This window comes from Rhipicephalus microplus, chromosome 4 (assembly GCF_043290135.1).
Source record: "Rhipicephalus microplus isolate Deutch F79 chromosome 4, USDA_Rmic, whole genome shotgun sequence".
Classification (NCBI taxonomy): Eukaryota; Metazoa; Arthropoda; class Arachnida; order Ixodida; family Ixodidae; genus Rhipicephalus; species Rhipicephalus microplus.
The window spans coordinates 131,864,690-131,882,769 of NC_134703.1; the positions used below are offsets into that span (position 1 = coordinate 131,864,690).

Consider the following 18,080-nt stretch of genomic DNA (forward strand, 5'->3'; position numbering starts at 1 on the left):
TCTCCAGTTAACCTGGTCCTTGACTTAGTGTGGCTTTGTTGTACTTAATCTCATCATCTTAATCACACCTGCCCATGTAACTGAATGAATGCTCTTGATTACATGCGTAAAAGAAGATTGGAATAAGTATTCTTATAGGAGCTTCCCGAACAGTCTTATAATACTAATGACAGGCGCTATAAACTGAATGAACACATCTCATCTGAAGCCCAGGAAACCCACAGTTTTACGTTCTTCAGCTTGATTATAATCAAGGTATTCATCAAAATGATGTGCAGTTGTCGAGAATATAAACAGAACGAATATAAAGCGCGAATGTGCATTTTTAGGTAATGAATTGCTGTAATTTTCAATTACGCGTAAGAAATTTGTGATCACAATTAACGTCATATAAAAATATTAGTCATTTCTCTCCTTTCTTAATTTGTTCAGGTTTTGAAAAATTAAGTGCCGGCCACAAGAAAGGAGTGTTCGGGAGATGTGTGTCATGTGCCAGCGTCATCATGTCCCGTTCGTCTGCCCATCGCAGATCACAGCTTCGATGGCAAAACATGAAAGGAAACTGATGTCGCTTGCCGCCCCTTTAAGGTTGCTGCTGGCACCTACAGCGAAAATTCATTGACGTCTTCTTCTCCGTGGTTGGACTTTGAGGTCGTGTAGCCTTTCTGGCATCTTATTGTAAACGCATGCTTTTGAGTGCATACGTAATCTGCTCAGAAATCCACGAGGTGGACAAATGAAGTAGAGAGAAAGGGTCATTTATTCAACGCCTGTGATAACTGTTGCGCGTATTACGACTTTCCTCGAAGATTTCCCGAAAGAAATATTTAAACCAGCGTGAACACTTGTGGATTAAGAAAGATAAATTTTATACTTCCTCAGCACAGGTGACATGGTCAGTGGTCATCGATATCGTACACTTTGTCGAAAATCGCATATGGATCATAAGCTGCAGGCGTTTGCTCACAAATGATGAGACCTGTACAATATGTACAATAGTTTTCTTTTTTCCTTCGTGGTTAAAGAAGTAGTGACAGAATTACGAGGCACCCCAAAATGACCATCATTTCGTTTACTTCGTGTGTACTATCAATGCTCTCCACATACCTGAGCCGCTCAAGATGTATAAAATATTATAGTTTGATTAAAATTTTCATCGCCCGGCATCTGCAAGCAAGGCCCACCACAATGGACATTAATGCGATGAGTCAACACAGCTCCTTGAGTTTGCTAAATTTGCGTCCTACATGCATGCAAATTGCAGAAAGCACTGTCAGGGCCTTTGGACTGTAATTCCCTCATCATTACTAACGTGATCCCCGTGTCAATGGCAGCAACGGGCAGCAGCTGCTAGCATGTAGCGAGTTAGTTTTTCCGTGACGTCAGACCTGCTTGGACACGTCACTACATGTGAAGTCAGCCTCTTGATACCGAAACCAAAATTGTTGTTTTAAGCTCGTGGAATTTAAAATATATGCAATGCATTCCCAAGCACGATGACACTCTTTTTGGGGTACTCGACAACGAAGTTTTTTATTTAGGGCGGCACCCGGAAGATATTCAAAATTCGTGTGAATACTTCTCCAAGAAAATTCCCCAGCGATTGAGCACGTAATACTCATGTTTAACTAAATGGTCAGAACTCGATGATCCCGATAGTCAGAAGAGAGCGTTTATGTTTTTAATTCCTGTTCTAGCATTTTGTTCGCTCCTCTATGAATTTCACAAAATCATTTTGCGGTTATAACGCGGATATCACACACGTAGCGGCGCATCAAATGAATATAATCAACGAGAAGACAATATTGTGGAATGGCACATACGTTAAACAACTTTAGGTTGACGTTACACAGATGATACTTATTGATTAAACGTACTGGAGTAATCTATCTATTGATAATGCCAGGTAATCATACTGGGTGTATCTGTTCTTTCTTGCACAAACGTGCGCAAGGCAAGATGACGCAAAAGGTGTCAGATGTTACTACCGTTAGAAATATCCGGGATGCTCATTACCCGGGAGGCGGTACAAAATAAATAAAGAGCATTTCACCTTTTTTTTTTTTTGGTTTCTTATCAGCAATTGGTTCTGCTCGACAAGCTAGCTACCCTTCAGCTTATCAGAAAAGCGCTTGCAGATGGAATTTCACCTCATTTGAAAGCTAACTAGATCGAGGCAAAATTTTAGAGAGCCATGTACTGTGTGACATCAGTGCACGGTAAATGACGCCACGTCGTCCAAACTTTCGCAGCCGTCGACTACGGTGTGCCTTATAGCTATGTCGTCATTCTGGCATGAAAATCGCCAGCTGTTGTTGTTGTTGTTGTTGTTGTTGTTGTTGTTGTGGTGGTGGTGGTTGTACTTGTTGAAAGCTAACTACATTGTATACTCTCATTGAAGTCCAAGTATTAAAATGTACTTATTTTTTGAGAAACCAACGAAATGAATTAATTTCGGATAATAAGATCCCGAAATGTCAGGCTGGTATTGTCACACTGTCACAGCTTACGTTATTGCAGGGTCTTTGGGTCTTCGAAATGCGACATGGGTCTCCCCACATTCCAACAAATAATAATAATTAAGATCTCGGGTTTGACGTCCAAAACCCCTGATGGGGGGCACCGTATTGAAGGGTTGCGAAAATTCCTCTCATCTGCGGTACTTTTACCCTGCACGGATATCGTACAGCCCACTCGCCTCTAGCACTACGCTCCGTTGAAATGCGATCACCGGGGTTGAACAAACGACTTCGGGGTCAGCCGCCAAGCACTGTAATCGAGACAACACTGCGGGAGATACGCAGCCTAAGAGATATTGGAATTAGTTCAATAAATGTGGTCAGCAAGTTGTGTTGCAGCCGTTACACACTTCGTTTTTGTCTGTTGCTCCAAGGACCAGCGAATACATGCGTGACCCGGACGCTCACTACCCTTGGTACAAGCCTGGGCCAGAACACCCCTTCAAGAAAGTACCACTAGTATCAACTCTTCAGGTAAGTGTTCATGTCTCCGACTTCAAACCTACCAGTCCGTTCTACATTTAGCTCCGGAGGAGCGCATTTGTCCCTACTTCATACGGGGTCTAAAAGAGTTCAACGTGTGAAAAGAATAGCCGATGAATTTAATTAACAGCGAAATGCGCGAAGCGCCATTCAGTGTATTCTAACCGAGGACCTTCTTGAATTCTTATTTATTTGGTCTTTTCTTATTATTCAGCTTGAACAAGCCACACACACACACGCACTCACAAAGAACAGTTTGACCATCCCTTTTAGATGACTTCCTCGGGATTTCTGCCATCTACGATGCAACTTTCCAAAACACAACTTCATTCTTCATGCAATCTTATCTTATGTTTTGCTTACCAAAATTCTACTTTATGTACTTCCTTTGAAAATGTCCTCACTTCGACGTTACATCAAATCAAGCGAAAGCACGAAAAATAACGTTATATATATATATATATGTATATATATATATATATATATATATATATATATATATATATATATATATATATATATATATATATATATATATATATATATATATATATATATATATATATATATATATATATATATATATATATATATATATATATATATATATATATATATATATATATATATATATATATATATATATATAGACAAGCAGTTATCTATTTTGTTGTTTCTAAACACTGCTAGGTGAACTCGCAATCATTCGTTCTTTTGTGAACAGCTGTATATCGCATAGTGCTGTCATGACATGACGCCAAGACTAGGTGTTAGTATGTTTACCTCTGGAAACTTTAGTGCACGCGATGAAAGCGTTTCGCTCGTGTCAATGTTGTAAAACTATTATTAAAAAGTGCACGTATGTTTGTCACACAAGTGCTGCTGTGCACCTGCGTCTGTGCATAGTTTTTTTCACTCCATGAACAATGCTCCCTCCAAATAACACCAAAGCGACTTAAAACTTAAGAGTTTCATTCATTGAGCAGCCTGTTTTTTTACCCAGCATCACTGCCTGTCACCTAGAATCACACGTAATAAACAGACAAGAAACTTCAAAACACCGCTTTCTCGGGGTGTACGCAATCGCGCTGAGACGTAATCGACAACATTTGCCGTGTCGAGCATTCGACTCTACTGAAGCTGAGCCATCAGAGGAGCTATCACATATCTTCTTTCAGCTCACCCTTCGACCAAAACTTGTCTTGCGAGGTAGGAAGATAAGTGAAATAACCATGTATAGCTTACTCCGTGCAAATTATGCTTAATAGTCAGACTTTTTTGAGACCATGCACCCCCTTTTGACAGTTCATACAAAATTATTTTAAAAAATCAGGCAGTATGTATCAACTCTCGTACCTAAAGGCCAGTGTCAGTCAGCTAGGACTACATACCTTGAAAGGATATGGACGTACGTAGCAGGTCGTAAGCGAAATATTCTCGACAAGTTCAAGCGACTTACCTCACTCTGTATAGGCTATTCTCGGTTCACCTGGCTGCGTCACTTGGTCCATCGAAGTTGCCCAACACGTATAGCGACCGTCGCAAGTTTCTGCACCCAGGCCTGTGGGACACACACACACACTTCACCGTAAAGGGCACGTCGTGTTCTCGGGCGACAGAAGGAATGGCGTACGGCGTCGTTGGGTGACGCACGAAATGGCGCAGCTACGGCGACACAACGAGTCCTCAAAGAGTCGCACGTGTACACGCTACACATGGGCACAGACACACACAGGCTGCGTCGCGAGAACGTGGCATGCGGAGAGAGCCATTCGAATGTGCTCGCGTGCTTCACGACCGCGACGACGACGCGGCGCGAACGAAGAAAGAAAGGGAGCGCAGCCATAAACATAACGTTCGAACACTTTTCGAATATTTGCGGCGCAGCGGCGGCCGGCCCGTGGTTGGGAGATAGCACCTTTACCGCTCCGGTTTTCTTGTTTTCTTTTTCGCCGTCTCGTTCTTTGTGTCTCATCCCTTTCCCGTATCTTGGTCGTCACACTGCGCTCATACACACGGCGAGGCTGCTGCCGCCCTTGGCGCCGAGCGTATACTCATAAAGCGGGGACATTAAGCGTCCGGGCTCGAGACGCGCTGGCAAGCCATCATTGTCTCTCCATTTAGGGCCCATCGTCTGCAGGAAACGGCTGGCGCAGACGTCGACCGGGACGCCGCACGCGGATTGCAGACGCAGGGATCATTGGGAACACGCCACCAACCCCATGAACACGACGGAGGCTCCCCTGAGGGTACACGTGCAGTGCCGGTGCTTGGTGGAGTTGCTGCGTGCCCCGGGGTCTATGAAGTCCCTAATCCTGGAGTCCTGAATCCCGTAGCACCTGATGTATGCCATCCTGGAGACCACGCAAGGGGCCAGGAAGCCTCCCAATCCAGGACACACTACGTTCTTCTGTACGTATGGAACCATCCAATCACAAGCGCTTGAATGTCAGACTGATGAAGATGTATTCAAGGTCGACAAGTTACCTGTGGATGACAATTCAGTGCAAAAAAGTGTACAGTGGCGCAAATGTCAAGTTGTTGGCGTCCGTATGTCGAAACTAATGCAGCATATTGTTTGAAAGCGGTACTCGTTTCCGTGATCGTAAATAGTTTATGTACCACAAACATGTCTACAATGTATCCACTTACATCGAATGTAAGTTAAATTGCGGGTATACATGAATATCAGAGACAAAAAATTCCGGCCATTTTTCTGTGGGTTGTAGCTATCACACGTTGCCTGCCTGAGTTTAATATGCCTGGAACTATAGCAAATCGTATGGCTTGCAGTTTTTGCAGTACAACCTTGGCTCTCACATAGTACCAAAAAGAAAGGTTTCAAGTACCTCAACGAAGCACAATACATTCTGACGGTATATAATTCTGCTAGGTTCACCTTGAACCATTCATCACAACGCGTCCTTCTTTATTATAGCTGATTTTAGCACCGTGCCCATATGAATCACACTAACGTGTTATTGAAAATGCGAAGGCTAAATGAGTAGCACATACCAAGTATCTCCAATACATGATATTCCGCGCACCTTGTAGCACACGCAGATGCAGCTTTTTCAGTCGACGACACTTTCGACCAAAAGATAGACTGTTATGCGTCATAAGAGCAAAAAAATAGAACACCCGACACGCCGGTCTCGATAAGTGCCCATTCATCGCTATCAATGGGAGATTCAAAACATTTTTGTCCTAAATGTAGGGGAAGTTCCTCAGATCCGATCAATTAGTCGCCAATACATTCGGTGCACGGCGGAGTTTCGATTACGCAGTAAAGGCTTCACATGCCTTCAATACTTTACACTTAGGGGTACAGGTTGCTACTGGCCGTCAAATCGAGCACGTGCATGCATAGGTGTGCGCCCCACGCTAGCCAAGGTTGACCATCTTGTACATAGACTGCACATAATAATGCGAAACCTGTGGTCATATCCGTTTAACTCCAGAATTTACTCTCAGCCTCAGGTTTATACTATAACCTGTCAGGTCGAAGGTCGGTTTATACTATAACCTGTACTCACTCAATGGACTACCACTCGCACCTGAGCTAAATATTTGTTCACCAAACACAGGATTTCCAGCTGCAAGCTCTTTCACGGGAATGTCTTGATAAGAATATAGGTTATGAGTGATCTTTTTCAATAAAAATGTCAGCTGTGAACTGCAACGTTTGATAACTCGTATTCTAAGGTACCAGATCAAACGGCGCCAAGTAGACGCCTTACTATGCCAGACATTTGTGTTAAAGGTCATTAAATCCACGGTAGAAGAAGCAATTTATAAGCCAACACAGGAGTCGACTCATATATACTCACTAAGACACGGATCGAGCCGTGAGTTTGTGAGTGACTGAATTCTATTTTTGTGAGTGTGAATCCGAGTGAATGCAATTGCTGAAATTCAAGTTAGTGATACTGGGGAAGTTCGTTGACAAAAATTTTGGGGAGTCTCTGTCGAGTGCAATACAATAGTAAAAAATTATATCTTTTTGAGTGAGACTATAATCTCACTCAAACAAATGTGGAGCTCTCTTATAAGAGAGCTCCAAAATTTTTCCCCGCCCTATGCCGTCTACCGTATGATGTGAGTGCGCGTGAAAAACACTCGATGGTCGAAATTTCTGGAGCATTCTACTACGACACTCCTCACAATCATGTGGAGGTTTCGGGGCCTTAAAGCCACATAATATAATAATATTATGCAGCTTGAGCTAAAAATTTTACTCTCTATAATAACGGCTACCGGGTATGCGCATTTCCGGTGACGGCTACTTTATCACCACAACCAACAACAAAAATTGATTGAAATCAGAAACCGCAATAATCCAACTGAATAAACAGAAATGATTCATACACATCACAACGTTTGCTGAGTGGGAATCATTTCTATGCCTTCATTGGAATTGTCCCGCTATCTGACTTCAATTGCGCTGCACCAACACGCCCAGTTTAAGACCTTATGAACTAACATTCATGGACGTTCAGGCTATTTTGTACGCAACCACAGTGTGCATTAGGGCCGAAAAGAAAAAAAATACAATGCTTGTAAGAGTTCATTCATCACTAGTAAAATTAATTTCGTAATCTTCGTAAAATACTCTTACAGAATCGATATTGCTTGTTTTTAAACGATTACTTAAATGCTTCACGACTTAATCATGCCCAGCGGCCATGGCACCTTCGACCTTTCCATCTTCTCTTCTATAACTATGAGATGCACGTTCCATTAAAGGCGTACATGTCGAAGCGTTCGGGTTGCGTAAATTGGTCGCACCACTTCAGTTCACGCTTTTTACACACAACTGACACGGTTTATCCCTCTCGTTACATAACGCCATTACACAATGAAATGCCACCACTGCAGCGAAGCGACTTAGTGCAATCATGCTAAACGAGGGATCACCATGAACCAAGGAATTTGGGGCTGAGAAACAGTTCAAATACCACGTTAACGTACGTTTCAAGTGGTAGGCTTGTTTTTCCCAAGTCAAAACAAATGATCTGCCGCGAGTGTTGGCGCAGATACTTTCGAAGGCGGACAAGAGGAGGTGGGAGCGCACAGGTGCTAACATTCAACAACTTTTATTGTTGAAAGTTGCCCCGCCGTGGTGGTCTAGTGGCTAAGGCACTCGGCTGCTGACCCGCAGGTCGCAGGTTCGAATCCCGGCTGCCGCGGCTGCATTTCCGATGGAGGCGGAAATGTTGTAGGCCCGTGTGCTCAGATTTGGGTGCACGTTAAAGAACCCCAGGTGGTCTAAATTTCCGGAGCCCTGCACTACGGCGTCTCTCATAATCATATGGTGGTTTTGGGACGTTAAACCCCACAAATCAATTATCAATCATTGTTGAAAGTTGTTGAATGTTGAACGTTGTTGAATGGGGTGTTGAATGCAGGCACACCCACCCCTTCGACTTGTCCGTATCCTTAAGTATCTGTGCTAACTCTGTGTATAACCTTGCCAACAAGGCTAGAAGTCTGTCCTCGCTCATCAGGAACTTGCTCGCTTTCTGTAGCTGCATACATGTGTGTAGTGCTGTCACTTACAGCCTTCCATTGTATCGCATAACTGCACATTCGTGCAAGCAGCGATTCCCACGTGAGCAGTGTACGAATTTACAGGCTTGCAGACATTCACCATGCACCAATGAAATGCGATTCATTCATGCGATCATGAACAGGAAAAGGTTAGCATATTTTGTCCAGAAAATATGATTGTATTTGTTTATTTCTTCATTCAATCCCATCAACTTCATTTTGTTCTGTCTGTACAAGCATGCCGATTCGAGAAGCTAATCGACATGTTAGCGATCATTTCGTTAGCGTACGACCGACAACGTGGTTATTTTATTTTTTCCACATTCAGCGCTTACTTCCTACACAGCGTTTGTCCGGTTCCTTGGCCGATTTATTTTGTGTGGAAATAACAATATAAGTAAAAGGTAAATACTACACAAGCCATGACAGTGGCGTGGGTCATGGCTTATACCATCATGTGTTGTCGGCAGAAAGTCGCCACTGATCCTTAATATACCCGCACGCAGGCATGACCATTGGCTAAGTTCCTCAGACTACTGCTGTAGTGACTTTATTCGCCATGGATCTCGTGTGTAGTGTTGACGATCTTCTTAGGTGCTCTAAAAAAGCACAGTTGCCATCTCATTTTTCAAGTTTTAAAAGCGTGTCTCTTAATTAAAATGCATGGCTTGGTCGAAAGCATGCGTTTAGAGGAATCCCAAGATTTATGAACGTATTAGAATAAAACCATGGCAACGGCTTTGAGTCAGATGTTTATTTCTTTTAAGCACCATCGACGTTATATATGCACGTATTAATCAAATATATATGGTAAATTACCTATAGCAAGCGAATAGAAGAACTTTCATTGTTGCGCAGAAGTGATAAGTTAATAAGATATATGTCTTACCTTGTTCTAAATTATTTCTGAGGAGTATGGAATGTGTATGTCCACAATGTCAATAGGTTCGAAATATTTACATTATGTCCCACCCTTAAAGGCAGCTCAAAGCAACACCATATTGTTGTCGACAGCACACCGTCTGCTCGTATAGAGTGGAGCATTATCGCAATAGGCGTTATCGTGCAGCTTAACACAGAAGCGCCAAACACTATATGAATCACTCACACTATGGTTCATGCGTTCTTCTTTTGTTCCAGGTTTCATCCTGTCTTCTTTGAGCAGTTTAAAAGTTTTACTAAAGCGGTTTTAGTGTTTCCCACAAACTCAGTTTTGTTCAGGACTTTGTAGACAATGATAGAATCTTGACGCACCCAGAAAGGGCTGAAATGGCACCACACTTAATGACCTCCTTTTGCCCAATGAACAAATTGTTATTTCACAGTACAGAGCTCTCTTGCGTTCGAGTAAAAATAAAAATTTCCACGCGTTAATAAGGCGCACTCATTGAAACACTGCATAATTCCCTGTAACGGTGATATGGATGCAGTCATTTCGGATTGTTAAACGTTTCCACTATAGCAGGCAGAGAATACCAGTAATAAGAACACATTAAAACACATAGGACCACAGAGCAAATGAGTGATAGGGGTAATTACATGTTCGCTGTTTTGTTTTTGTGTTACTCAGCGGCACATAACGGCGTTTTGTCGCTGTTTTGTTTTTGTTTTACTCAGCGGCACATAAATGTGGTTAAACACAAATGTACCATCAAAAGCGCGCCAGCAACACGTGTTCCCCAATAATCGAAATTCTCTCCATAGTTGGCTTGTCAGTAAACAGCTGTTTTTTTTAACATGATAGCGTTAAAGAGCTAGTTTCGCAGAAGTTTTTTTTTTTTTTTTTTGGCGTTGATGTCATTTGCTGTGAGCAAAAATCATCATCATGTGGATGACTGAAAAATCGTGAATGATGCAAATTAAATAGGCCATGAAAAATTCTGGGTCTCAGTTGAAATCAAAACCGGGTCAATTGCATGGCAAGCCGGTGTTTTACCACAAATCCACACGTCATTTTTTTCTTCTTCTTTATTGCCGATTAAACTTCACACATGGGACGGTGAGGTAAATACAATACACAAAAACGGCACAGGATAATTACTATGGCCGTGAAGGACTGGTAAAGCTCGTCACACCTTAAGATTCTTTTATAGTAAGCAGGCCTTCTACCCTTCCTAACCACAAAAAACGCATTCATTTGTTCTTATTACCTTTAGAAACGTTGATATGCTTTCTTTAAAATAATGCCTTGCGGGTCTCCTGCCATGGTCACAGTGACATTCAGCTATTCGAGAGCGCTATATACTGTGCAACGCAGTCATTCTGACTAAATGAAAAGGTAGTCCATCATCATTCTCTACTGATAAGTACCTGATTCCAAGAGGGTCTAACGAAAAATCTTTTTTGATTGTCCTCTGTAAAACATGCCAAAGGTATACCCCTTCGCAACAGTGTAGGAAAACATGATCAATTGTTTCCAGTTTGTTACAATTCAGACGGTCAGATTCCCATGGCATATAAAACCACGCTTCTCCAAGAAAGTTCTTACAGGAAGTGTACCGGTGTGTTCAGTACAGTCGGTCGTGGAGCTGTACAGTTGGACGGGGAACATAGTATCGTATAAATCTTTGTAAAGTGTTTTTTTTTTCTGCCAACAGAACACAGTCAGTCGAAAAACGAATACATAAAAACCGCACACTGGCCATGACTTTCTTCAAGTACCCTTGCTCTGCACCTGTCGTAACTTGAGTGGTCACAACAAACTCAGACAACAGTCGACTTATTGATATGATATCTAAGGAGATGTTGGCGCACCATTATGGCGCCGGCTACTCCTTAGCCGTTGATTGAAACTTGAACACGTATCTTGAAGCAAAACATACAGAGCAGTGCATGGAAAATAGAAAACTGGGGCACAGATATGCAAAGACACACTTATACGCACATATCACAATGGTAAGTAAATGTTCGAAAGTCAATGTAAGAAGTCTCTGGAAATGTCCCTCGTTAATATTCGGTCCACCAGCACAAAACAGCAAAGCACACGTCTGGTCCTTATAAAGATGCATTCGCTCGTATGTACATAATAGTGGATACGTCATTCATTTCACAACACACACGTGATGGGTGTCACATGATACTGTACATAATAAGTACATGTGTTACAAATGAAAGTTTGTTCTTTGTTTATACTTGTCAGCAATCCCGCTGTCTTGTAAAAAACGTGTTAATGCTTTTAAAGCGTGGGACTGTAAAACTCCAGTTGGCCACGAGCCCAGAAGTTTTTTCAGCCTCAATCGGTGAATTAGAGTTTCCATCCTTCTATCTAATGCCAGCGTAAATTTGAATTCAATAAATGGATCGATGTGACATAAATCGCAGCTCTTTGTACTTTGGTCAAACCAAGCAGTTTTGCTCATTCTGAAAGTTGTATTCTTTATAATACTACGCAATTCATTTTTCGAAATTGGTAAAGAAACAGTAACGTCTTTACGATGTGCTTGTCGTGCTGCTTCATCGGCAGCTGTGTTTCCAGGAATGTTGCAATGGCCAGGTATCTACTGGAATTTGATCTCATGTTGCGCCTTCTTTGCTTTGGTGAGCTCCTTCAGCGTTTCGTATGTCATACTATCACTTATTACTGTCCTGTTTGTACTGGAGGGTGATCTTAATGCGGCCTGTGAGTCACTGAAAAGTACCCATTTTCTAGTCGACTTAGTCTTATTTGACACACAGTTACTAGAAAAGGATCTGTTGTCCCACGGAAAAAGAAAACCCTGATTACTAACTGCTAGATGAACAGGCGTGCTAGCCCAAGTTCTCCACTCATCACCAGTCTGAACAAATTCGTAGGACTGCACCTTTTCCAGTTAGAATCCCATACAAGTACTGCAAACACCCAATATGATTTTTGTACATTGATTCGGGAACAGTACAGTACTTCCATCACATACCATAGCCACACAAAAGCCCAGTTGCATATAGCCCTCGCAATCTTGGACAGTTAAGTTGTTTTCCGTCTATTCTCTTTCTCTTATATTTTATTCCTTTTGTTTTCTTTTTTCCGATATTCATCAGAATTTTTATATGACTCAAGCGTAACTCCAAGACATTTAACTGGCATTTTTGTCCATTTCCTGGCTGTAAAATATTCGGGCGTTGAAAGCCAAGGCGTTTACGCCAGTTTATGTGGCTTCCTGCAACTTCAGCGAAAGATTTAGAAACTCTTAATTATTCTTCAATATCTTCATAAGAAGTACTACATATCGCAACATCGTCAGCATATGCGAGTAGTTTGACCTCTGAGAATTCTAATCTAAACCCACTAATGATATCGTTCTGCAGTATGGACAGACATGATGTTTGAATTCAGATGCAACATAATGTTTGAATATGGAGGCAAAATAACAGTGGACTAACAGGGCAACCTTGACACACTGAGCGCTCAATGTTATGGGGGAGGGGGGAGAGCAATGTTTTGTTGATTATTAGTCTTGCACTGCCATTCCAATATGTAATGGCTACAACTTCCAGAATTCTCTCAGTACCAACATTAATGTGCTCCAACACTGCAAACAAAAAAGTGTGGGTGACACAATTCAACGTTTTCTCCAGATCCAGCCGGAGTATTGGGTACTTTTATTGGGTCCTCCAAAACACAGATCACTGTGTCGCAGGCCGCTCCCACGTGGGGACTGAGATGCCGAGCTCCTCAGCCGCCTCGCGGGCTTCGTGGACAGCCCAGAGCTGATCTGCCAAGGAGGAGCTGCGGATTGCCGCCTCCCATCTGGCAGAGGTGATGTTCGGTAAATGAGCGAATTCGGTACACTGCCAGAGCATATATGTTCTAATGAAGCCATTTCCTCACAATGTGGGCAAAGATTACTCGGGTATAGGTCAGGGTACATGATGAGTAACATTTTAAAAGTAGCACGATGTCAACATATTCTAGAATAAACCGCATTTTATGAACATTTGCTGCTATTAATTGGCCTTTTTTTTTCAAACGTTTGATGTAGGCCAACAATATCTCTTAAGACTGACTGACTCACTGCAGCCAAGAGTTTCATTATTATTTTATAGTCTACGTTGGTCAGTGCGATTGGCCTGTACGCTGTGACGTGCCTAAGCTTTCCAACGTCATCTGTTTCCGGAATCAGAACAGTACGTGATTCACCAAAGGACGGTGGTAATTTTTTTTCTCATGTGCCTCGTTAAAAACGCCGGCAAGTAGAGGAAAGAGTTCACTTTCAAAACACTTTATTCACTTCGCACAAAAACCATCTGGTCCCGGAGACTTGCCGGGGTTCAAGTTATCAATCGCCTGTTCAACTTCAGATGCAGGTACAGATAACTCCAAAGCCCTTTTGACTTCATCACTCAGTTGCGGCACACGTCCTAAATATTCTGCTTTAAATCTTTTAAGTCTACCTGTCTACACGCCAAAAGGTTTTCAAAGTGTCTTGAAAGGACACATAAAATACTGTCAGTGCCGGTTGCTTCGTGATCATCCTTTTCAGTTTTTTTTTTTCAATGTGATTCCGGCGAGCGTTTTTTTTTTTTTTTTTCAACTTCTAGCACTCTTTTGGTAGGCAGGCGTCCCTTCAGCACTTAAAGCCTCAGGCCTAGCACGAACAAGGGCACCGTGGTAGCGTTCCTCCTCAAGCAGTTCAAGTTGCTGCCTAACATTGCGTTTGTCAATTTTATACTCTCCTGGCTGTTCGCACTGCCAGTCAATTAATATTTCCAAAGGCATTCTGAATGTTTTTAAATGCGAAGCATTTCTTAGCGAACTTCGGCGACTTTGAGCGTACCTATCTATCTATCTATCTATCTATCTATCTATCTATCTATCTATCTATCTATCTATCTATCTATCTATCTATCTATCCGCCTACGACTTTTAGCTCTCCTAGCCGTTTCGATAATGGTACCGATACCAAACTTGGTATGGCAGAACATGACTGTATTAAAACATAGTTGACTAATCATGACATGAAAATCATGACATGTATGTCATGAATGTCATAACTTACATTTCATTATCCTGCAGCTCTTGCGGTGGTTTCGTTCACATGGGATGTTGCAAAACTGGTATGGTATGACATGACTGCATGGCGAACACAAGTGACAGACCTGAACATGAAAATCATAACATGCGTGTCGTGTAACAACATGATTACATGACAGAATGCCATGTGCGCATCACGTCAAACTGTATTGGCGCTTAGATGCTCTCACATGACACGCATCTCATGATTATCATGTTTGCACGAGTCACATACCTTCGTCATCCATTGGCGCCACGTAATACCAAATTTGGCAAATGTGAAGCTAGCGAAACGGCCGCAAGCACATCATGAGCGTGGCGTGTAGCCATGTTGTTACATGACATGCATGTAGTGATTGTCATGTTTGAATGTGTCATTTACCTACGTCATTTGTTCGCGTCGCGTGTTACAGAGTTTCGTACATGTGAAGCTAGCGAAACGGCTGCTAGCGCACTATGAGCGTCGCATGTAGTCATGTTTTTACATGGCACAATCTCATGTTTATCATGTTTGCACCAATATCATACCTTCGTCATGCATTCACGTCCCATAATACCAAAATTTGGTATAAGTGAAGCAAGCGAAATGGCCGCCGGCGCATCATCAGCATGGCATGTAGTCATGTTGTTACATGACACTCAACTCATGATTATCATATTTGCACCAGTGAGATACCTTCGTCATCCATTCACGTACCGTGATACCAAATTTGGTATATGTGACGCTAGCAAAACGGCCACGAGCGCGTCATGAGCATGACATGTAGTCATGTTGTTACATGACACGCATGTCATGATATTCATGTTAGGGTCTATCGCTTGTGTTCGCCATGCAATGATGTCATACCATACCAGTTTAGCGACAGGCCATGTTAACGAAACCAACGCAATAGCTGCTGGACCATGAGATGTAAATCATGATAGTGATGACATACATGTCATGGGTTTCATGTCTTGACTAGTGGAATAAGTTCTTCATGCAGTCATGTTATGCCATACCAAGTTTGGTATCGATACCATTATCGAAACGGCCAGGAGAGCTAAAAGTCGTAGGTGGCTAGATAGATAGATAGATAGATAGATAGATAGATAGATAGATAGATAGATAGATAGATAGATAGATAGATAGATAGATAGATAGATAGATAGATAGATAGATAGATAGATAGATAGATAGATAGATAGATAGATAGATAGATAGATAGATAGATAGATAGATAGATAGATAGATAGATAGATAGATAGATAGATAGATAGATAGATAGATAGATAGATACGCTCAAAATCACCGAAGTTCGCTAAGAAATGCTTCGCATTTAAAAGAGAAATATTATCCTTACGTAGCAATGATGTCAAACACGTGGCTGTTCGTCTGCACATCACGACATCGTTAAACATTGTTTGAATCACGAAGGATTTTTTCGCCTACTGCCGGCATTTTGAGCATCTATCTATCTATCTATCTATCTATCTATCTATCTATCTATCTATCTATCTATCTATCTATCTATCTATCTATCTATCTATCTATCTATCTATCTATCTATCTATCTATCTATCTATCTATCTATCTATCTATCTATCTACCCGCCTATGTCTGGGTGCTCTCGTGATCACCCCTTAACATGGCGTGAAGCGAAATTAGTATGAGAGGGTAGGATGATTTGACGAATACGACTGGCTGGTCACGACAGGAATAATGTCACAATCCCGTCGTGTACGTTGTCATACACTTTTCGTCAGACAGTGGCACATACCCGCGGCCGGGTATGTGTTCCTGGTATCCGGTTAGTTGCCACAGTTGATTTGCACCTAACATATACCCAGGAATGGCGAGAATATACATGGATAATTTTAACGTGTGAGTGCTAAGAAAAAGCTGACATCGGCAGCTTTCACCCGATGGATGTAAGGAATAAACGTCAGTCGCAGCAGGAATTGAACCGCAGCATTCTGCGGGGCAGTCAAGTATTCTACCGCACAGCCATGCCAAGTCTCGAAAGTACTATTCAAATATATTCTAATTCGTGAAACTTAAATTCTGGACGGAGTGCTGACTATCGAATTTTAAAAACACTGCATATGTACTCCTATGATACAGCCGTCACGTCGGGTTAAGATCAACTGCAGTTGTGTGCCATTCGCTGAAGTTGATTTCCGTCACAGTGTATGCAGGGTAGCATCCTCGAAAGCACCAGCGCTTCATATCCGCTCACCGATTCTGGTGTTGCTACGTCCGTCTTTCTGTTAGCATTGTTACGCAACTGTTAACAAGCTCCAAACATACTTATTTGGTAAAAGCAAGTCTGTGCGTGCACTTGTGCTTATCTTTAGCACCCCTTATAACATTTCGCTCAATCGAAAAATTGAGCTTGCACAGGCATGCTTCGCATATCATCGATTCCCAAGGTACGTGAGATTTGCCGAGTTTCAAAATGTTATTTTCTTTAGTATGCGCGTAAGCAACATAGGCACGACTTGCCTAAATCTCTGTTTTCACGGGGCACTTGAAGCGGTCATGCGTCGAAATATAACCATGAAACAAAAACTATATATCAGAATCGGCGTCTAAGTCATTCGACATGTTAACGAGGTATACCCGTATCTTGGAATGCTGCGCACCACATCTCCTTCTGAAATGACGCTTATAAATGTTTTTCCTTGAAAAAAATACCGTTAGCTGGGAATTTACGAAATACACCTCCCTCTACCACTCCCGGTATTATACTTCAACTACGGAGTAGTTTAATTTGTTCATAAATCTAAGCACTCTGGCATTCTCGCGTCTCGTCCCGGTTGAACGCATTGTCCTTAGCCAGCAAATTAACCTGCACCCTCGAGTTCAGCAGCACTAGTCATGAATGATTTAACAAAACAAACATTTTATGACCCTTATAAACATATTCAATGACAGAGATACATCAAACTAATCATCTATGCTCTCGTATACAGCGAAGCAACCAAATATTTTCTCCAAGGACGACGAATGTTTACAAGAGTCAATTGCCGTCGAAAAACAATAACTAAACATCGCAGCAGAAATTATGACATATGCTTGAAAAACATCGCAATGTATGATGATCTGTTGATGCTATTCTCTATAACCACTTCAATCACAGAAAGGAGAAACGAGAATGAGAGCTACAAATTAAACACCAAGGCAATGTATACGACTGTTAAACAGCTAATACAGATGGTCAGCAACTGTATTGCAACAAATAATAATGAAAGTCTTAATACGTGTACGACGAGACTAAAGAACTCTACGCATATAAAGGAACCTTTACATGCCCAGGCTTAAAAAATTCTTGCTGGCACCCATCTGAAGTGATAACTGTATTACAAGCTTCAAACGGGACATAAATTTTTACTTACATTCACTTACTCGAATGGCAATGGCTTGTACTTTTCCTGAGTTGCATGCAATATGTGTATACGTTTGTCGAGTAAAGTTTTGAATGATATACGAAACTTTACTTGTTATTCTGCGTTTGTTCGGCGAACGTAAATGCTGAGGTAAACATAGAAAAAGAGATCGC

At 41.8% G+C, this 18,080-nt stretch overlaps 1 protein-coding gene across 3 annotated transcripts in view; it reads left to right on the forward strand.

The window, feature by feature from the left end:
* Window positions 1-5,002: 5,002 nt before the first annotated feature.
* The window catches only part of LOC119171458 (uncharacterized), a 34,776-nt gene continuing 21,698 nt past the window's right edge, over window positions 5,003-18,080 (forward strand). For 2 of the 3 annotated variants that reach the window (XR_012894982.1, XM_075893662.1), the window contains exons 1-2: window positions 5,003-5,414; window positions 13,154-13,287. Coding sequence is in view for 1 of the 3 variants with exons in the window: in XM_075893662.1 (XP_075749777.1) it covers window positions 5,349-5,414; window positions 13,154-13,287 (200 nt within the window). In the remaining 2 variants the exon portion in view is untranslated. The remainder of the gene's footprint in view (window positions 5,415-13,153; window positions 13,288-18,080) is intronic. The other variant, XR_012894983.1, reaches the window with a different exon arrangement.